Source organism: Mustela nigripes, chromosome 14 (genome assembly GCF_022355385.1).
Source record: "Mustela nigripes isolate SB6536 chromosome 14, MUSNIG.SB6536, whole genome shotgun sequence".
In the NCBI taxonomy this organism is placed as follows: Eukaryota; Metazoa; Chordata; class Mammalia; order Carnivora; family Mustelidae; genus Mustela; species Mustela nigripes.
In genome coordinates this window covers 49,851,704-49,874,627 of record NC_081570.1, presented here as the reverse complement: position 1 = coordinate 49,874,627, position 22,924 = coordinate 49,851,704, and the positions used below count along the sequence as shown (strand labels likewise).

Sequence of the window (22,924 nt, the reverse complement as noted above, 5' to 3'; positions counted from 1 at the left end):
GGTCATCTTTGGTAAGAGCTAAGTCATCCACGCAGATCTGTGATGGTCATGTGGTGTGGCGATGTTAAACCAGCATGGAACAGAGGATGAACGTGAGGATCCTCTGACATCTATTAATAAGAAAGTGTTGTCCTAGTGTTTATTTTAGAAGGATCTGTATGGGAATAGTTTTATATAAAACAATGTATATATAAATGTCTATATAAAAATGCATGATGTAACGTATGGTCTAGCTACGTGAATCTACCGATTTCCTCCCCACCCCATTCTATGTTAGGCTAAGTTGAACAGATTTGAGAAATACCTCTGCACAAACTCATTCTGTACGTGCCTCTCACTCACTGGTATGGGAGAAACATAAATTTTTTAAAATTCCGTAAAATACTCTGTTAATTGCTCTAGTCAGTCTATTGCTTTAGTTTAATATGGTTTAAGAAGTCTCCATAGAAAGTTAGGTATTGAAAATGATGGACTATAATTACCCAGTAGTGAATTTACCCGCTCCTAGGGCACAAAGAGGATGTGGGAGAGATAAGGAGGAAGCTAGTAGATGAAATAACCTGTCAAACCTCTCAGTGGTTAGGTGGGAAGAGTGTTCTTTCACATGGGAATAGGTAGGTATGTCGGAAGGAACAGAAAAAGGCATGAAGAGTATGCTAAGGTACTAAGACTAAGTGATGAATGACAGATGCTAAAATGTGGGTCCTGGTGGAACTGTGCGCTTTGGGCTACACTAGTCATCACAGACACATAGCAGGACTTCCTATGATGTTTTTACCATACTGGGGATATCAGAAACATGCATGCTGAGTGAGCCTAGGGATCATGGCATTTTTGTTTGTTTGTTTGTTTTCTTTCTGTGTGAAGATCGTTCTCCATTGACCATAGCAAGTTTACTAAGACTGAGAAGATCTGTATGTAATATGTTCTGTTCTCTATTGTTTAGCAGACCTAAATTTTGCCATTTTAAAGGTGTAGTGTACAAATCATGTAGTCACCCAAAACTGCTATGAGGCTAACATCTGGATATTTTGCCTTTCTTGGGCACAAGACAAACTTTGCCATCTTGATTTCAAAATATCCCAGGAGGCCTTTCATGCTTTCATAGGCTCCTGAAACTGCTTCAAAGTTCAGTCTGGTTTTTAAAACAAGGGGAACAGTATGTTAGCATTTAAAAAAGAGAGAAAGAGAAAGATAAAAGAAAAAAGGGATACTAAAAGTACAAAAACCTGGGAGTCTCTTGAATACCCAAGTCATCAAATGGAAGAAATGGTACCTGGGGAAATTTATTCAATAGAAATGTAGCTTCTGGGAAAATTCAAGGACACAGGGAAAACAAGGGAAGGAAGAAAGAAAGTCTGACTCATCTTCCATTATGGTAGTTACAATAGGCACAGTGTTCACCTATAACAGGATGTAGTTCCAGAAATGATGTGACCTTAGTTAAATTTTATTTTCCCAAAGAAAAAGTGGAATTAAGGGAGTTATACTGTTGAACAAAAACCTCAACTGCAACTTTTTATTAAAACAACCACATATACCATAGCAAATCAATTATACATGCACAGTTAAGAGCTTTCAACATGAATATAAAATCAAGTAAAGGGGGCAATGTGGTAATTAATTATATACAACTGTATTTACTATGCTATTATATCATATTCATATCTTTCTTAATTATAATTCTGGCATTATTTACAGCAGCAATAATCAAACGCCTCAGGAAAAATTAGGAAATCATGAAATCCAGAAAATAATTTTCTGGGAAGATTATTAGAGGCATTTTTTTGAGGATTCTGGAGGGGGAAGATTCAGGGGCATATAATAATTTTTCTGATAAAGTCAACAGGGAAATCATTTTGCTTATATAATCTCACTGCAAAAGTCCTCATGGCAAACACGACTATTAGAAATCAAATTATTGATTATTTGACTGCCTCTGAAGTGGAAACTTTTTCTTTCTTTTTCTTTTCTTTTCTTTTTTTTTTTTTTTAACCAGGCATCTTACTTACATGAGGAATACCACTCTTGACTATTTTCCTAATGTTATGGATGAACTATTAGAACTATTAGAAGCTTCCACCATTTTATTTGTACTAATCTGGTATTTTTTCCTCTTTCTACTTGTATGTCTCGCCATTATCCCATAGTCTTAGTATGGCCTTAGCTACAGTGATAACTATGAAAATCCCAGATCAGAATTTGATCCCATATCCAGAAAATCCCATTCTTTTGTGTTACCCACTTACCATATGCAGGGCTAATCATAAAATCCTTTACTTAGACTGTGTAAGTCCTGCCCCAGTATGATCAGTTGGGAGATGGCTCAAGAACAGTTCTTGCTTTATAAGCAAGACTTTTAAAGGGCCTCTGACAATGCTAGAATCTATCTCTAGCAGGGACTCTCGGAGGAGCACAAGGGAGTCATCCGGGACAGTGGCAGAGATCACCCATTAAGTCTGCTCCTCACCACTATGCAGGTAGGTGTCCCCTGGGAGAACCTAGATTTTTTTGTTTGTTTGTTTGGTTTCCAGAAATACATGTAACTAACCTCCTACAAGCCAAACAGAATTTCCACTTTTGTTGTCCCCAAGGTGTCACATTTTGTTTTGTTTCTTTTTCTTGAAAGGAAGGAATAAGGGATGTGTCTGGATAAAGGAATCATGTTATTTTCCTATAATCCATTTTGAGTCTGTAATAGCCCTCACCTATAAAATCAAATCTGACCATGGTATTAACAAGGTGGTCACACTGTTTTGAGCAGAATGCTTGGAGCATTCCTTGTTTTAGGAAAAAGATGGAACTGAAGAAAAGAGATACTAAGATACTAAAATATGTGTACCATTGTCAGTTGATGTTTCTTTAAGCTGAAAACCGTATCATTAAAATCACCCACATCTGACAAACTAGCAAATTAAAAGTAGGCAGACAGATTCAAGATCTAGTTCAAATGTAGTAACCACTAAAATATATGTAATCACCAAAGGAGAGGAAAGGGAGAACATTCAGACAGATGTTTTTGTGGGGAGTGAGTATGAAGGGAGAGCTGTCTTTTGGATGACGCCCCTCTGGGACTCACAGTGCCCTCAGGGAGGCTGAGGGGCTGGTTCCCAGTGCAGCTCCACTGCCTGAGGAGAGCGATGGCCACCCTCTACCCTGGCTAGGGGTCAGTGACACAGTGAGGCACCTTGGCAGAAAAGAAAATGTGAGAGACCTGATGACCTTTGAGGTTCTGCATTTACTTCCACACACAGGAAGCCTTGAAGTGCCCTGAACCGGGCAGCCTGACCTACACGCTGACAGGAAGTTTGAAGAGAGATCTGTGCTCTGTTGTGTCAGACTCCAGATGCATGAAGAGTGAACATCCCTTTCTTCATTCCCTTGAACTCTATCGAGTCTAACCTCTAGAGTGCATCAAAGAGAGGTATTTCCATTATTTAATAGATTCATATTCATTCTCTCACTCCTTCTGTCTGTCTCCGTCTCTCAGGAACGCTTGCTCTGTGCCAGGCTCCGGGCTGAGCACGACGGGAGATTCAAAGGTGAGGCAAGACACATTGCCATCCTAGAAATGCTAGCATCTAATGATGGGAGATGGGTGTAGAAAAATGAAAATATGGGTGCTTAAAGGTGACATAAATAAGAATCCACGAGATGTTAACGGACAGAAAAGGGACATCTGGCAGGAGAGCAGGAAAAGTGCACAGAGGAAACGAGGACAGGGTGGCTTTTGCGACAGTGCTGTAAAAGATGCGCGGGCCGGCAGGTTGGGAGGGAACGTGGTTGCGGGGTGGGGGTGGGGGGTGTCACAAAGGAAGCAGCAGGAGCAAAGGCGCGGAGGCCGGAAGTGGAGGCATCAATCAGAGAGCGCAGGGAGAAAAGACAAAACACCGCTAATTATGTTTTGTCATACAGCACGGGAAGGCAAAATGTTGAGTCAGAGACCTGAATGTTTGAAAACGAAGGGGAAAAAGTCTGTTGAAATTATTTTTCTTTTAAGAAGAAGTAATTTATAAAATAAAGATATCGAATTTGCATTCCCAACACCTCTAAGACAACTAAGACTTACTCACGTTCTAAACCGCTCCCTTCATATCTTAAATATTAACATGAACACTATAGGTTCCCCCCTCGTTTTCAGAAACTCAGGCGTACTCACATGTGGGGATTTCCCTTCTAAAAAATATCTAGTTGAAAATTCAGTTTCATTCCAAATAGACTTGCTGTGATTCTACCACCTGCCCAGGAATGTGCTAGTTATTGGACAGAGGTAATCTAAGCAAGTTCAGGAATGCAGACTTGAACAGATCTCTGTGTGTTCAAGTTGCAACTTTATTAAATGTTTATCAGTGACACCTGACAGTGAAGGAAAAGTGCATAAAAAAGCATTCAGTTGCAAACCTGGAATAGCGAGATGATTAAATACCTAACTGAAATAGTTTCTAGAATCTTTTCTTAACTGCACTATCACATTATTAAAAACAAAACAAAACAAAACAAAAAGCCCCGAGAAAACTTTAATTTCAAAAAATAAAAAATTTTAAAAAGGCAGAAACTTTCAGGAAATAGATTGGCTAATTTCTAAAGGAAACCCATTATAGTTGTTGAACTCATTTAGGAACTTGAACAGCATTATTTTCTTGCAAGGTCACAAAGAAAATGCTGGAGAATATTGTGGAGTGTTTTTCCTTTAGCGAAATCTATCAGTATCGACAAGTTATGGGGCCTGGGTTAGTGTTATTAAGATCATTATATAGCCAAGGAAAAGACAGCCTTTCTTTACACATGATCCAGTATTCAGAGATTTAGAAATTCCCACATGACTGAACGGATATTGTTGTTGTCATCCAGATGTTTGGAATCTCTAAGATAACCACACTGAATTTCCATTATTTTGATCACATCTGTTCAGTCAGTTACCTCATTCTGTTATCTCTGTAAATCTTTTGTCTCTACAAACAAGTTACCAACAAAAAAAGACAGCCCTCAGGGCATGAAATTAAAACCTACTTATTGCTAGTAAATTATTACAGAATAACATACCCATAAGCTTTCTCCCTGAAAAGCTAATGAATTATAACTTTAATATATTAGCATTACTTAACATGTATGGTAGCAATTTGCATGACATGGCTAATGTGCCAGTAGTTCACAAAAATCTTGAGAAGAGGCAATTTAGCCAGATGGTTTTGCTCTGCTGGTATTTCTGTTTGTATTAAGGATGCTCACAGGGAGGTAGGGGCTCTAGCTACATCATGATTTGGGGTAAAATATGCAGAAAGGAAAGTATAAGACCGTTCATGGTGCACACAGAAAGAAGGGGATCAGAACAACTTATAAACTGGAGACACTTTGGCCTTATGTTACCCAGATCTGTGCCATAAGCAGGCACTTTGGACTGTTTCCTGTAGACAGGCTATTTAAACTGACTATAACATTGCTGTGAAGGATAAGAATAGAGGCTTATTTCAGTTCATTTAAATTTATTCCAAATTCTGTAACTGTCATTTATTTTTATGTAAATGCTGTGTGTTGTATGATTGGTAGAACATATATATTGATCAGAAGCAACAATGTATATGGGTAGGCACAGGTGAAAGCTATATCTGATAGCCACAGGGAATAAACCCATGGATTCAGCTGGGGTTTACTAAAAAAACTTAGATCAATATAATGGATTGCTCCCTTTTGAAAGGCTTCTGCGGCCTCTCAAAAGGCAGTGTAACTCTGGAAACCTACTCCTGGGAATTTATCCTCAACCAATACTTAAAGGTACAGATAAAGATTTATGCTCCAAGATGTTCATTACAGCATTACTTATAAAGAGGAACAAAGCCGAGCCATCTTATAAGCTAATGCTTATTTGTATGTTGAAATATTTTGCAGTCATTAGGCACATTTTTTTTTTTTAGGCACATTTTCAAATAATAATGACATCACAGACATGCTGCTAGTGTGAGATAAAATTAATTAAATCAATTTATAAAACTGTTATATACTTAGACACATATGCACACATCATGATCAATTTTGTTTAAAATATGCATAGAAAATGACTGGAAAATAGGCACATAAAATGACTACCTCTGAAGAATGGCATTATGAATGATTTTTAAATATCTTCCAGTAATTTTTAATCTTAAAAAAACATAAACAGAACCTGAAAACCCCCAAGTCATATTTTTGTTTTTACAGCACTCCAAGGTAATCAGTAGAAAATGAATTTTAGAACCAGGAAACCCTGGATTGAATCCATTTGATTGTAATCTTACTTGAAATGTGATCTTGGCAAGCCAACTAACATCTCTGAGCTTCTATATATAAAAAGTCCACCATAATAAATATTATGTAGTTGAATATGCATAGCCCTTTAAGGCTTCATCCCTCAGTGAATGTCTATGATTACACTCTCTACCAGAGCAGTCCAGAAAGTAATCCCTAAGCAAGGCTTAGCCAACAAGATGGGAAATTCCCCCAAATTCCATTATATGTTATATTTAAACAATTGAAGAAAAATGCCAAAATCATCCAGTCAGGGACTATTGATTGCAATATCTGATTGAGAGCATTATACTCCAAGACATCTGCCTTCCAACACTTACAAAAAATAAAACCTTAAACCTCTCCAGCGTTAATGTTGTGATCAGACTCATATAAGTAATGTGTAAATTGGTGCAACCTTTCTGAAAAGCAGTTTGGTAATGTGTATCAGAATGAATATTTTGGTTGGTACTAGTAATTTTGATTCTAGGAATCCAGCCTAATGAAATTATTTAAGCTGGGGACAAAATGTATTTTCAAAAATATGCTGAAGTATATTTCACAGATTGGGGCAAAGTTAATATCCAATAGAGGAATAGGTAAAAATTGTTTAAAATCACATTTCCCAATTTTTTATGAAATGGGAAAAGGTGTAAAATACTAATTAAGAAAATTGCATGCAAAATATTATTTTCAGCATGGTCACCATCATCTTATATGTGTCTGTGTACATATACACATGAATATACACATCAACAATGTATTAAGGGAAAAATAGGCCAAAATGTTAATAGTAATTAATTATAGGAGCACATAATTTCATTTTTTATACTCTATATTTTCCAAGTTTCCTACACTGTCATATATTACTTTTATGAAGAAAATCTTAAAACTCACTAGTTATTTCTGTCATCTTGAAAAAGTAACAAACAGAGGCAAAAACAAGACTCAAATGGGTTAGGAAACCTAAATGAGTGGAATCATCTATTGTCTGTTCTTTTCTGTCCCTCCTTTATAATGTCCATCTCTTACTGTGCTCTTGTTCCTCTGCTTTTCATCCAATGCAAGGTATGCAAACATATGTTATTCTTGGAATAATGTAAAAGTTCTTTATGGAGTGTCTTGGGATTTTCAGAGGATGGGTGTATGCACAAAATCCTATCTCTAAATGCGGGATGTGTCCTGGTAGAGTACAAAGCACAGGAGTGAACAGACCTGAGTTTGAAGCCTGACTCAGTTTCAGTGTTCTATTTTTTAAAAGAGGGCTGACAATTCTAATTTTGTAGATGTATAATCATAATCAGATGAAATTAAGGTAATGCATATGAACATACCTATCAAAGTGACTGAGTTTCAATAATCCTTTTTCTTTTTCCCTTGCAAATGTAAACATAACAAAATTAGATTATATGCAGAGTAGTAATACTCTGCAAAAAGCATTTGTGAAAAATTATGATTTAAGACATATGTATTCAGTGGGTTCCTAAAGCAGAAATTGGGACCAACTATTGGCTGTGGAGAATGCTAACCTTACACTAAGCTCCATGCTGTCTGTGAGGGAAAAAGAATATTATTCCTTACCAGAAAGATCACACATTTTCTGCTATGATATCCAAAATTTGGGTAAGTATAGCCAAAATCTAGATGCATAAAAACTGCCAAGAATTTTATGGGGACCCCCTCCAACCACAAATGAATTTTGGTCACTGTAGTGATTGAGATTATATAAAGAAGAATTTTTAGATAATTACACACATATTTTTGAAAATAATTACATTTGTTATAAAAGGAGACTTAAAACTCTGTATTATCTTTCATTATCAGTGGATAAGGTACCAAAGGGAGATTCTATGACAGACCAGTTTCTATCTTTCAACACACAAGCAAATGTGTATGTACATCCCCCAACTCTATGGTAGTGGTTTGCTTGTTTTTTTTTAAAGATTTTATTTATTTGACAGATAGATCACAAGTAGGCAGAGAGGCAAGCAGAGAGAAAGGGGGAATCAGGCTCCCTGCTGAGCAGAGAGCCCGATGAGGGGCTCGATCTCAGGACCCTGAGAGCATGACCTGAGCTGAAGGCAGAGGCTTAACCCACTGAGCCACCCAGTAGCCCCCCCTTTTTTTTTTCTTAAAGATTTTATTTACATATTTGACAGAGATCACAAGTGGGCAGAGAGGCAGGCAGAGAGAGAGGGGGGGAAGCAGGCTCCCCGCTGAGGAGAGAGCCCTATGAGGAGCTCAATCCCAGGACCCTGAGATCATGACCTGAGCCGAATGCAGAGGCTTAACCCACGGAACCACCCAGGCGCCTCTATGATTGATAGTGTTCCATACACACTCCTAGGATTCTCCTTTGCTGACTTAACATAACTCATATAGACTTGTCTCTATTTTTAAGGGGTACCTAATGTATATACTCTTGTAACATATTTAGGTTATTACTAATCTTTTATTATAATTGAATACTTGATAAGCATCTGTGTTTACACTTCCAACTATATTTATTACTTACATATAAAATTTATATACATAAATACATATAATATTCATATATATTTTTATATACTTGAAAAATTAAACTGTCTTCTAAGACGTTGGACCAATTCACAGTCCTCTAACAGTGCAGAAGAGTATGTCTTCCACATACTTGCCAAGAGTATGCAAAGTATTCTCTGATTTTTGCTGATCTGATATGTAAAAATACCATGCTAGTCTTAATCTGTATTGTTTTTATGCTACATAAACAAGACATCTTTCAAATGTTCTCTATTTCTCTTTGTTTATGACCTTTTTCTGTCTTTTTATTGGTCTTTATATATTAGATAATTTAACCCCATGTTACATGTGTGACAAATATTTTTCCCACTTTCATTTTTTTTTTTTTTTACTTTATGATGGTTTTTTTTTTTCATGCATAGATTTTTGATACTCTTAGAGTAGAATTGGTCAGTCTTTCCTTTCATGGTTTCTGAGTTTGTGTGTGTATGTTATTTAGAAAAATCTTCCTCAGTCCAATATTATTTTAAAAAGTCATCCTATATTTTTATGTGGTATTTAAAGCTTCACCTTTGTATGTTTTTCCCCCCTCCAGCTGGAATTTATTTTGGTGTAAGGAGTCTTCTTTTTTTCTGGACAGTTACACAGTTGTTCCAATAGACTTCACTGAATAATCCCTTCCACTCCTCTATGAAATGCCACTCTTATTACATATTAAAATATTGCATATATATAGGTCTCTTTCTAATTCAGAAGAGTATAAAACACTGAAATAGAATGGAGACAGCAGCAGAGGTGGTAGAGAAATTAAAATCAATGTGGAAAAAACAAAAACAAGAACAACAAAAAATGATAGCAGTGTGGAAACAGATCAGCATAAAATGAGTTCTCAGGCACTAAGTGACATCAGACACTAACTTAAGACTGAGAAAGAACAAGAAGGGAGTCCTTTGGAATTGTTTTCCATCCTACCTGTGGAATTGGTTGCAAGGGAGACAAACCATACAAGACTCTTAACTATAGGGGACAAACAGAGGGTTGCTGGAGGGGAGGCGGGGGTACCAGGCTGATGGACATTAAGGAGGGTACTTGATGGATTGAGCACTGGGTGTTATATCCAGCTGATGAATCACTAAATTCTGCCCCTGAAACTAATACTACACTGTATGTTAACTAAATTGAATTTAAATAAAAAAATTTAAAAATCTATGATGTTATAAAAACTCAAAGAAGTGTACAGCAAAGAATGATTTTATTGTAATTTTAATGTAATTTTAAAAATGTAAAGAAAAAGAATACTGCAATAGTTTGGACATCAGTAATGAAAAAGTGTTTTGTGAAAGGAAGCCACTAACTTCTTTCTTTTCCCCTTCTCTCTTGTAGTTATCCACTGCTGCTTCTCTGAAAGAGGAAACCTAGTCCTTACATCATCTAAAAATTGTGAAAAGTGACCTATCATTCACTGTCTTGCTCTAAATCCAATTACTGATTCAACAACGTGTTATACATTTTAAGGAAAAGTGTTGGTGAAAGGGAGACATGTCATTATTAGGATGATAACTCGGAAAATAATTCTTTGAAGCATTCATCAACAGTCCAAGTTCTCAGGAGTCTTGGCGAATAAAGGAAATCTGCCTTTATCAACATTTCCTATTTTTTGTCTTTTTTGCTGTTTTTGTTTAATCTCCCTCCAAATCTTCTGTTCTCTTCCTTTCCCTGACAACCAGAGTTACTCTCAGCAACAGAAACCAATTCATACTAAAGTACAGATGACCCACTAACATCTTCTGTATTTCTCGCATAGGGTTTTCACGGCAAAAACACGGAACCTTTGGGCTAATGCAAAGCTAGCCATAGGACGCGATGGCCAAGTGTATGAACTACAGGTTCAAGGTGGCTGGGTGTGAATCATGGTGCCATTACATGTGGCTGAGAAGCCTTGGAAATTAACTTAATTGGGTGACAAAGGTACTTACTTCATAGGATTACTGGGAAAATTAAAACAAGATAATATATAGAAAAATACTTATCAAGTGCCTGGTACATAAATAAAAGCTCAGTGCTTTGTTGTGCTGTTATTAATTTCAGATAAGCAGACAGTTGTGGCTTCCCAGCAACCAGAAATCGTGTCCCATTGCTCTGTAATTTGTATGAGGTAGGTATGAGGTAGTGGAAAGAGCTTGGGAAGGCCTGCATTTGAGTCACTACCAGGCTTCTATGGCAGTATTATCTTGGGAAAATCATCTGCACTTTCTAATGTCATCTTCCTTGTCTATAAAATCCTGACCACACAGGACTCCTAGGAAGACAGAACAAGATAATGTATTCATGTAAAGAGTTTTGCTAACTGAAAAGCACTGAACATACGTTAATTATTATACTACAAAATTTCCATCCTGGTCATAGGTTATTGTTATTTTCTTGGTTAACAGGTTCATATTCATTCATACAATGAATGTATGTAAGATTCATGGGAGAAGTAAAAATAAATAATAAAGGAAACTTGTTATTGTGTGCTTCTACTTTAATACAGTTCTAGTTTTAAAAAATCAAAAGTTCATGGCTAAGAAGGCATGGAGAAAAATGTTTACAAGCCTTTTATGCATTCTTAAATTAAGTTTTTATGTTCTTAATTAATTAAAAAAAGAAAATACACTTGTTTTATCTTCCATCATAATCCCAAAGCATTCTTTATCTCCATTATAATTCTAGGCTAGGATGCCAATCTGTAATTTCTTTTCTGGAAAAGTCCATATTTATACTGTGATCTTGGTACTAACCTGTTATAAAAATTGGATGTTACAGTACAATTAAGAAAAAGAATAGTGCATTTTGAATCCTCACACCACAAATAGGCCCAAACATAATGAGATTATTTCTCCTATTCTTTAGCTGTTGTTCTTAGGAATAACCACTCAGTGTATTACATGTTTGAAAAGGAGTCCCTCCCCAGTTAATGCATGATGCACATGGAAAAACTCAGCAAGTTGCAAAGAGCTTTCAGAGGTAGGATGCTGTCATAATTAGTATCACTGGTAAGATACCTAATGGGCATGTCAAACATAATTTGGTCAAACCAAACTCTGGGCCCTGCCCCTTGCCCAGAATGGCTCTTTCTGGAACCTTCCCATCTCAGTTCATGGGAGCTCCATTCTCCCAGTTGGGCAGGTCAAAAACCTCTTTTCTCAACCCATATCTAATGCATCAGCAAATCCCATCAGCTCTCCCCTTCAAATAATTCTCACCACCCACACTGCCCCATGTTAGTGTCTGGATCCCTCCAATGGCGTGTCACCTCCCTCCCTGCTCTAGCCTTCTCCGTTGGACCTCCTGGTCCCTAACTTACTAATTTACTTCAACTTGGATGACTATTTGTTCACAGGGAAGGGGACTGTGCCCTTTTGCATCTCTTCTGCCTGAAATAGCAGCTGGCAGGTAGAAGACACTCATTATATTATTGATTTTAAGGGGAAAAAAACCCCAGCCTCTTAACTGGTCTCTCTGCTTTAATTCTTCCCCCTAGAAATCTGTTTTCAGCAAAGCCTTCAAAGTGTTTCTGTTCAAAATTAGGGAGTTATCACTTCTCTGCTAGCCGGTGTCACTCAGAGCAAATGCCCAAGTCCTTACTGTTGAAAGCCTACGTTATCTACCCTACTTCTCACTCCCAGCTCCCAGATTCTGCCCACCTTACCTCCAGCCTCATCTCCTCCTTTTGCCTACACATTCTGTTCTCACCATCCTGGCCAGGCATGCTGGCTGTTCCTTCTGCTTGGAAAGCCCTTCCCTTACAGTCTCAGGAAGAGACTCACCTTCCCACTTCCATCAGGTCTTTGTTCAAATTTCCTCTTCTCAGACAGGACTTCTCTGGCCACCCTAGGGCCAGTCACACCCCACCTCCAGGATCTGCTTACATGTCACCATCTTACATCCTCTCTGTCTTTTACACTCACTGTTTTGTGGGTTGACTTTCTTCCTTCTCTACAACATGAGCTCCATGAGATCAGGGAATTATTGAAACCTCTTTCATTTCTTGCTGCATCCTAGCACCCAGAACACGACTTGGCATATAGTTCATGGTCAATTAGTATTTACTGAATGAATGAAAGAAGTGATAATCTCTCAGTGAGTATCTAAACTTACAAAGGCATTAGTCAGTGGGAACAGGATACATCCATTGTGAATTACTCTTACAGGTTATCTCTACTTATCACCATATCCTAAACAGACCTGGCATAGTAGTGTTATCAATCTCTCTTCAAACAAATCACAGTATAAAAGTACTTAACAGAGAGAGAACTGCTAACTCCACCCACCCCCTCTTGTTGTTGTTGTTTTATGGCACTAGTAAGGATTTTTCCCATTAAAATGTATTTATTTCACAGGCAATTCTTTCCCAAATCTGCCTTACCCATGTTTTTCTGGCCACAGCTGCAAAGTGGGATATTTGGTGCCAAAGGCAACTGATTAGGTTAAAAATACATCCTCTGCTGTAGGCTGGCAACCATTTGTATTTCATTATAAGATGGTATTAAAAATTACGCCTTGGACTCTTAACTGTCTACAGCATAGTGCATCTGTCACCCCAGTTTGTCCTGACAATCTTCCTGAGAGAGTGGGTATAGCAGTCAGTAGTGGTCCCGTTAACAGATAAGGGAATTTGAGGCCCAGAAATGTCGGTCATAGAGAAGACCCTTGGCAGGATTTCCTATTTTTATTTTTTTAAATCTTATTTAACTGCCAGTCATCTTAAATCCCAAATAGAAAAGGTTGTCCTAGGTTCCACAAATCGTGTTTTTGGAAAAAAAAAAAAAAAAAAAGGCCTCAATTTCCACCTTACCGTTGGGATGCTGTACATTGGTACTTAATACCTGATTCTTCTTGCTAAAGTTGAGCTCTAATAAACTGTCAAAGATAAACAGGACCCAACCCCCCTGTGGTTTTAATTTCTAAGAAAGCACATAAATTATGAAACTGTATTTTTTGCCCTAAATTTTTATTCAGCGGTAATCTAATTTTAGACATCCCCTCCCCCCACCAGGCTGGTTTCTGGAAAAAAGTTCTACCTTCTTTCTCAGATTTAAAATGCCAGAATATTATCCCTACTAAACAGCATAGAAGTCACCATCTCCAAAAGCATCTTTAGCTGAGTTTCCGGGCCTGGACCAAACTTCCTTCCAAGTGCTCTTGTAGAACCCATGCCTGTGTCCCAGTGTTGCCTCCTGTGAGCTACTCATTTCCCAGCTATCTCCCCCCACAGATCCCACATTTCTGATGAGCAGGGATTAATCACCTTTGTATCCCAAGCAGCTAACACAGTCCTTGGCACATCACAGGTGCTCACTATATGAGAGCTGAATAAGCAAACGGGAGAAGGTAGTCATCAAGATGAATGGGAAGAGAGGCGGTTTCACTCTGATATTTGTACCCTTCCACATCCTCTTGTCCCTTTCCCGTGCTCACTTTCTATTCTCTAGACTGCAGAGTTTGGAAGTAGAAACCAGTGGTGACTTGTCCTACTCTTGCCATACAGCCATCTGGACCTTCATGCTATGGTCTCTAAACAGGAGAATAGACTCCGCCCCTGGGAAGGCCTGTGGTGGTCCAGCACTGACGGTGACTGGAGATGTGACTGTGTAATTTGGGGATTCAGCATTAGGAAGCAAATTTGTCTACAGTTATAAACTAAATTCTCCGATAACAGAAGTGATCCTCTGGTCTTCCAACCTTGAGTTTTGCTTTTATTTTATTTATCAACTGGTTCAGAAAGGAAGAGGATTTTGTGTGGGGGGGGAGGCATGGAAGGGGAGCTTTTAAATCTCTTCCCAGTGTGGACCAGTGGGCTTTGAGATTTTTAATTTGAAAGGCTTTTCCTACACTATAACTTATGGGTCCCCCAGCCTACCACTCTTATTAATAAAGGAAAAGACAATAAGGCAAGATATTGCTGTGAAATGACACATTATTGTGATTTCAGCAAACTCCAAAAAGCCCAGAAACAAGGGTTAGACTTTATGATGATAAAAGTATTTCTATGCCACAGCAGAACATTTTGTTTTGCCCTACATTCCTAGAATCATATGGTTCAAAAGTAAGTATCAGGGGTGTCTGGGTGGCTCAGTCGCTTAAGCATCTGCCTTCCGCTCAGGTCATAATCCCCGAGTCCTGTTTCCAGCCCTGTGCCCCTGCTCCCTGCTCATCAGGGAGTCTGCTTCTCCCTCTGCTCCCCACCTGCTTGTGCTAGCTCACATGTGCTCCTTGCTCTCTCAAATAAATAAATAAAATCTTAAAAAAAAAAAGGTAAGTATCAAATTAAACCTTTGGGCCTCTCTCTCCTGATATTCTCCTTCTCCCCAAAATCTTCGAACCTGTTCTAATGGACATGCAACCACATCAACTGGATCTACCAGGACCCCCTCCAGACTTCTTCCCATAATGCTGAAGGAATGCTTGAGTCTGGTCATAACAGGACGACAGACACCTTCTCATACAAGGCACTTGATTCAATCTAAGGCATGGAATCCAGATGTAGGGACCCAAAGCCAACAATATTATTTAGAGGCTGAGTCGCTCTATGTGTCCTACAGACCTATTTCATCATTACCCAAGCCTGGGGACCCTACTAGGCCAGAGTTTTGGCAGATAATAAGATGTTCCAATTTATTTGGTGGTGGTGCTTATCACGGCTGATTTCATACAACCCTGCCAGGCAGGGATCATCACTCACATTCTACAGATGAGGACGCTGATCCGAAGAGAAGCACAGCTAGTGATGGGAAAGATGGGGATCTGGGTCCTTATATTTCAGTCTTCCATAACTGCACACGGTATCCCTAGTCTTAAATGGTGCCTGAGGGGCCCCATCCCTTACTGGAAAATGCACTCTAGATGCAGGAGACAGTGGTAGTGGAGGGCAAAGTGTAAACGGGATAGCTAAAGTATTACCACAAGGCTTTGAAAGAACTGTGTCCTTGTCCTGCACAGATAGGCAGAAGATGAACTGAAGAGTGGTACATGGAGGTATTAGGTGGCTACCAAACTGTAGGCCGGTATTGCCCAGTGACCAGATTTAAATAGAGTTTGGGGACGGTGATTTCTCTAACTTGCTGGAAGATATTACATTAATGCACAATAAGCAGGATGCACCTATGAGCCTCTGTTTCTCAGAAGCTTCTTTTTCAAGCTGAGCTTCCAAGATCCACAGACCAGGCCTTCTTTGTTTCCTAAGTCACTAGATGTTCAGGTTTTCTCCTTTGTTGGAAAGGGTTGAACCACCTCTTATCAAGAGAAGTGGATTCCCATAAAACTGCCCCTGGACCCTCAATCTTTTTATTGTGATACCAGAATCCAAGCACAATGCCACTCACTTCCATATGTGTTATCCAAATGAGTAAATACTAGATAACCCAAAGCTCATCCTCAAAGACATGTCCCCGAGGAGCTGCATTTTGGAGTTTAGTGTCTCCAGAATTAAATCCAATGAACACAGTAACAACAGAAGCTTATTTTTCCTCTTTGGCTCTCTACCTCCTACACCCCAAACCATCATGTCCCCTAAACTGAAAGTAAGGAACCTAAGAGGCCTAGAATCATCCTTCATTATAGTCAATGAAATGACTGTCCAATCTCAGAGCTTATGTCTGCAAAGCAACCCTCCTTGTGCTCTTGTCCATTCAACTTCTGTAATTGCTCTTCAAGTTCTTAACACTTCCTCCCTGGTCTACTCCAATCTTTTCTTCAGTACATTCCTTGCCTCCAGTCTCACTTTTGAAGAACTCCTTGGAGGTCTGCTCTCGTTAGAATTACTGTCACATTTCCTATCCTTTCCTACACTTTGATCCCTCAGTAAAGCTTTAGGGAGGTTCTTATCACACCCTCTGTCAAGGTTAGGTCATCCATCCATCACTTCAAAACTCTGCCTCTGGCCATCACTCTTTTTGACATCGTTCCAGGTACTAATAAAAGTCAAATTTGTGTGTTTGAGCTATTTCTATTCCTTTGTCATCTCTGAAATATTGGGAACTATCCCTCTAATTCAGCAAGTCATCATTCCTATCATCTAAAAAAGTTTGGAAATCTCATATTGTCTGATCACATGTTCCCATACTATTCAGAGAAGAGCCAAGAATTCTTTTCTGTTTCCATCCAATTATACTTTCTACCTCGTCCCCACCCCCAGGCCCCCTCCCCCCTACCACACCTGGCCAAGCAAATTCCATGGCTACGAGCTCTGATCTTCTGCCAGGCTCTTACTCTCAGTGGGTGTTCAAGGTACGCACCTTTGAATTGTTACTTTGATTTAAACTTTTTTTTTTTTTTTTTTTTTACCTATTTGATGTATAAAGTGAACAGCCTTTATAGCTCATCAAGTACGTTTTTCTTGGATTGTAAGTTATGGCGGGGCTACACAAAAGGAACTTTTGGCTACTGGGAATTCATGCAAGTGGACGCTGTATGATTATCAGGAGGAGAGCATTCAAAGCCACTCAAATAAGGTGCAAAATTTAATAAGTCACATCTTGAGCTCAGTCTTGGGCATGTAGTCCCAAACACCCGGTCATTTCCACATGTGTTGTCACTGATACTACCCACTAGTGGGGTCCACTGTGATCTGGTCTTGGCTCTGCAGACTCAGGCTGTCACCATCCCCGGGGATCTGGGTCTATCGCTAGAGCCTATGCAGTTAGGGAGCAGACTTAAAAGAGGATTCCAGTAAATAGAGCTTGAAAAGCGACCAGCGCCTCGGCTCATCCATACTTACTTGGTGAGGTTGGGGAGGCTGCACCTCCTTCTGTTGACGTGGTTGGAGGCTTTGTGTCTGGCACCGGCAGAGGCACAGGCCTGGCCATCGGTGGTGGCGGCGGCGGTGGCAACATTGGGGTGGGAAGGAATGGGTTGTGCACTTTGCCTTGGCTACTCCCATTGGGCTGTGAAGGCAGGAGCAAAAGAAAACACGCAGAGGGAAAAGAAACAGATATCAACAGTTAGCTGCTTCTGAAAACGAAAGACAATGCATTAGTTACCTCTTACGTAAAATTACCAAGTATTCTAGCTGCTTGAATTCTTCCTTCAGAGTACAGAGATTAAAAAAACCGTTGGGTTGTTCTTGAGGCATTTCACAAAAGCATAGTGTCGGGCACACATGCTCAATGTATCCCAAACTTACTCTCAATTACTTTGATAAGAGATCTCTTATCTCTCAGTTACTTTGACCTTCTATACACCCTGCTTCCCTAATACGACCTGCTAGCATTTGCCTGGAATGCTTCACTTCTGTATTAACTGCTACCTTCATCATCATTCTCACAATTAGTATTTATTTAATACACAAATGTTTTGTAGGTTGTGGAATTATTCCATACTGTCTACTTACACAGATATAATGATGTTGCCCAAATACGCATTTGAAATTAAAAATAATATTTTATTTTCACTCCTCAAAGTTGATATTATATAACATTTAATAAATATGTTAAGTGAACATAAAAAATTTCTTTCACATATTGTATAACATCAGGCACAGAAACTTTAGAATTGAGCTGTCAAAATTCTGCTAGGGAAAAATATCACTTCTAATTTTGATTTAAATTATAGAAGCATATGCCATAACAGTCATATTTATTTGGCTGCCTGATGTTAGAACAACCAAATCACAGCTCTTTGACAAAAGAAAGTTCCCCTCTGAAGAAAGCAATAAAATCCATTTTATTTTCAAGTTTTTCAAAATAGTCCCACGAAGAGAGACCTGCCTTAAACCCTATAAAATTTTGATCAAAACGCAAAACCGGGAGTTTGACACTTATATAGGATAATGTCAGGACCATTTTAAAAAAAGTTAGAAACTTAAAAGTCAGATGCCTGATGCTGGTGATCACTTCAGATCTTTCATGGTCTCCCATGTGGCCTTTCTGACTCTGGACTTTAGTGACACTGTACACGACCAATAATCACAGCTGGTATTTGGGCTGTCATCCCAAATCAAAATTCAGGTGAAGGAGAACCAGTTGTCCCAGGCTTTTAAGTGTAAGCCTAATAACTCTGCAGAGGCGGCCCCAGCCAGCCCCTCACTCACGTTCTCATGTGTATGTGTGTGTATGTGTGTGTGTGTGTGTGTGTATACATAAATATATATATATTTAGTATTGTTCTTCAAAGACTATCTCGTCTGACAGTCAGAATGCTACTCTTTTTTGCCAGCAAACCTGCTCGCGTGTTATTCTGAGTAGGCTAAAAGTCCATAAGTGAATGCTTTACAATAAACCAAGCAAATGAATACACAAGCAAAAAGAAAAAAGGCCCCATATTGATTTGTTGTCTAGACAGAAATGTATCTGCTAACACATCACCAGACATTAGTCAAAGCTGCCGGTTCTGTCTCAGATATGCAGAATCAGGTATTTCTGCAAGGAAAGAAAAATCAGTGACAGGGCCGTGTGATATAATATTCTCAATTAGGCAGTAATAATGACAGCTGATCTGCGGCTTCAAGCGTAGCCCTTAGGAGAAAAGGAAGATCACATTTGGCTTTATGCTGGTCATTATTTTCTAGCCTTTATTATTATTAGTGGCCTTGGGACACCACTATCCAACTGTAAACACTTAGTTCAGCTTTGAAATAAAATTTGCCATTTTTAAAAATCACTTTTGCGTTTGGAATATCGTCTCAAGTTGTGATTATTTGGTTCACTAGAGAAAAGATGAAAACATTGATTTGACGCTGTTGAATGCTGTTTAGCTTTATACAAAGATAAGTGGGAGAGATAACTACTTGCAGAGATAACAAACCATAATAAACTGTGCTTCCAGCATCTTGAGTTCAAGTACTGGTCAACTTGATCTAAAGTGTTAGAAGACTGTATTTTTAAAAAATATCAACTTAGTTGATCTGAAACATCTGTGCCCCCCTCGTCCCCCTGCCTCTCCCTACCACCCCAAACCATTACTTAAAATTATTTGGTCTTTCTATTTGGTTCACCGCGTGAGCCCGAGGGTTAGTGTACATGAGGTGGAATTATCAGCCCACAGACCTTAGAAGGTTATATGGTTCACCCTTGAGATGATTTATACCCATAAACTTGACAGTTGCGAACTTAACACAAACACTTTTTAAACCCTGGCCAATCACTCTTAGAGCAAGTTAACTTTCCCACAATCTGGAATAAATGTGACATTTGTCTACAGTCCGTCAGCACAACATTAGAGCGCCCTGTCACATGGTCAGAAGGTCTCCCCTTGCTATTTTTACATTCGGGTACTATTTCTAAAGAAATCGGAAAAAAAAAGAGGTCTCCTTACATTGAGGAACCCCACCTGTCCAGCCTGCTGACCAGCATCAGGGCAGACAAGTTGGACAAACTCTTTCAGCGTCTCCTGAGGGTGATAGCGGATGGCTGGGTGAGAGAAGTAAGGCCCGGGCTGCTGGATAATGGGCGATGTCGGGAAATGAAGAGTCGACGGTGTTGCGTGCGGGCTTGCTGTAGGAAAAGAAAACGCCAGAGTCATGAAGAGGGGGTCCCGCCTTGCGACAGCGTCCACGCCCGATCCAACCTCCTCCTTCCTTTCCTTCCTGACCCAACTCACAGCACTGCTCACCTGGCTGAATTTAACATTGCTTAGGTCTGATAGATTTTCTTCCTTAAGGCTCTAAGACAAACATGGAGGTTAGATTAGCATAGGGTTTCAGGCTGTCTTTCCATTTTCAGTGGACATGAGTTATACAGGCATTAATAATCCTTGGTGAAGCTGAAGATTATTCATTACCTTAAGAGCCTTTTTAATGAAGCAAGCAATAAAAAATGTATTTGGTAGATTAGACCTGATTTAACTGACATTACATATGACAAATTCTAGTTTGCACGTATGGTTCCTCTTTCATGCTGAGCTAACCCATAGACAATAATTCATTGTTAAAGCTCTTATACCCCTTTCAAGGAAATTTCTAGGGACTCATACAGGATGAAATTTTTTTGAAGTATGTAGTAAATGATCACCTAATGAACCTGTGCAATTTGGATGCCTCGCTTTACATGGAAGGTTTACGCAACCCCCCCTTCCCATATTTTTTTTTTTTTTTGTCATTTCAAAGCCAAACTCAGAAATGCATAAATATTAGAGCAGGGGAACCCACAGGCTGAGTAGGCAGTGACCCTTGCTCAACTGTGAGCCTACTGCCCATAAAAATTGATAAAAGAACTCAGACAATGATGACTCCTTTTTATTTGAGCCCTGCTAAATTTTATTTGTACAAGAAGATTACATTAGATTAAAAAACTTATGTGAGCCACTTGATAATGTCTCTGAGAGAACTTTTGCCCTTGAACTGGAAGGGTGATTGATGAAATCTGCTGGAGAAGGAGAGCAGCCTAGGGGAAGGGTTGGGGATACTCAAACCGAGAAACACCAAGGTAGCGGCTCTCACTTCTCACTGAGGGCCAGGGAAACAGCTCTCAAATAAAAGCAGATGAGAATATTTATCTTGCCTTACTCTTTGCAGTTAAGTTTTCAAACTCAGGGAATCCCTGCAAAGACCAAACAAAGGAATGGCCCAGTTTTCGGAGAGGAAGACTTTCCTAATACCAAAAGGGTCTTGTAGAGCAGACCAAGCAAGAGAAGCCACACTCCCTATCACACACCATAAGCGTGGCTGAGGACAAATAATCCAGCCCCACTGACCACTGGGCATGGGTTCTTTGTTCCCTATTGGGATGGTTTTAGTTCAGGGGCACTTTCTGACTATTGACATGGCTAGGACTTTCAGGTTCAGAATAGCATCTAGTTTTTAAAGAGTGAAAACAGGGGTTTGGAGTAGAAGCAATAGCCTAGTCCATGTCTTGCAGATGATCTGACAGGACCCCTTCATTCATAAAACGTTTAATCTATCCAATAAACACTGATGGGCTTTTACTCTGGTCAGGGGATACCACGGTGGGCCAACACAGACTCAATTTTTATCTTCAGTCATACAATTGAGGGCATCTTGAACACAACCTATTGAAACTAGAATTCTCGTCCTCTTCCATCCTTTATACCTGCTCTCTTCCAATCTTTCCTGTCTTAGAAGATAGCTTTTCCATCTCTATAATTGTTCACTGTCATATCCCCAGAACACTGTTTGGTACTCAACAAATATTAGTTGAATGTTCAATCATTGATTGAATGCCAGAGTGGTACAGAAATCAAGAACCGCACAAGTCAACTTAAAACTTTGTTTTTTTTTTTTGTTTTTTTTTTTTTTCCACCTGGCAAAAAGCCAGAGAGTTTAGGGATCTGTTATTTTCACGGAGTTAAACAACCCACAAGCGAAGAAGTTAAATGGCTCTGGTCATTTCTTACTTTGCAAATGGTGCTTTAAGGAACCAAAGTTGTTTTGTTCATCTAATATGGTATGGTTGTCTTTGCTGGTAGCAAGAACATTTGACCCCGCACCCTGCATTTGACCAAATAGTTTCTAGTCAGGGATGGAATGTGGCATTTCCCAAACAAGGCTGGGAATGTACTTAAGCATAACAAAATGATACACTCCACTTGGGCAGTATGTCAAACACAGAGGTGGGAACTCCACTGTCAAGAGTCCCCAGCAAGCAGACCTTAATGATAAAGTGACAGTGCTTCAGGTGCTCAATGGAAGGTGATAAATGATTGTTTGATTATGAAAAATTGTGGTGGCCAATAGAGAATGCAAGGGAAAATATTCACTTGAGTAAAGATCAGGTGGATAAAAGTTAAAGTTGATAGAGGGAAGAATTCAAGGGATCTTGGAATCTTTCCCTTTGACTGCTAATAAACAGCCTAGCACTCTTTGTTACTAAAAGGATATCATTAGCAACTTAACTTTAGACCTTCATTTCTTTATTATATTTTACTAAAACAATTCACCTTTTCCTTGTGGCACAGAATTTAACACAAACCTAAGAACACATGGTACTATATGAAATTAATTCTGCAATGACTGACTTATAAGGACCAATTAATTCTTAATTAGTACCAGGAAATCATTTAGCCTGTAGTTTCAAATTAGGTAACCGCTGAGTCTGCATTTCCAAGGGTTATCCCTCACAACCCTTACTTTCTCATGTCTTGGACTTTCTGGTGTTCAGCCATTAGCTCATTGTGGAACTGGGTATATCAATCATTCAAGATCTTGAGCTTTAATTTCTTCAAACAGAAA

At 39.1% G+C, this 22,924-nt stretch overlaps 1 protein-coding gene across 6 annotated transcripts in view; it reads right to left on the bottom strand.

The window, feature by feature from the left end:
- The window catches only part of NFIA (nuclear factor I A), a 560,134-nt gene that overhangs the window by 34,058 nt on the left and 503,152 nt on the right, over nt 1-22,924 (bottom strand). For 4 of the 6 annotated variants that reach the window (XM_059374931.1, XM_059374929.1, XM_059374933.1 and 1 more), the window contains exons 8-9: nt 20,053-20,231; nt 17,519-17,684 (exon numbers count right to left, since the gene is read on the bottom strand). In XM_059374931.1, coding sequence (XP_059230914.1) covers nt 17,519-17,684; nt 20,053-20,231 — 345 coding nt within the window. The remainder of the gene's footprint in view (nt 1-17,518; nt 17,685-20,052; nt 20,232-22,924) is intronic. The other 2 variants (XM_059374930.1, XM_059374934.1) reach the window with 1 other exon arrangement.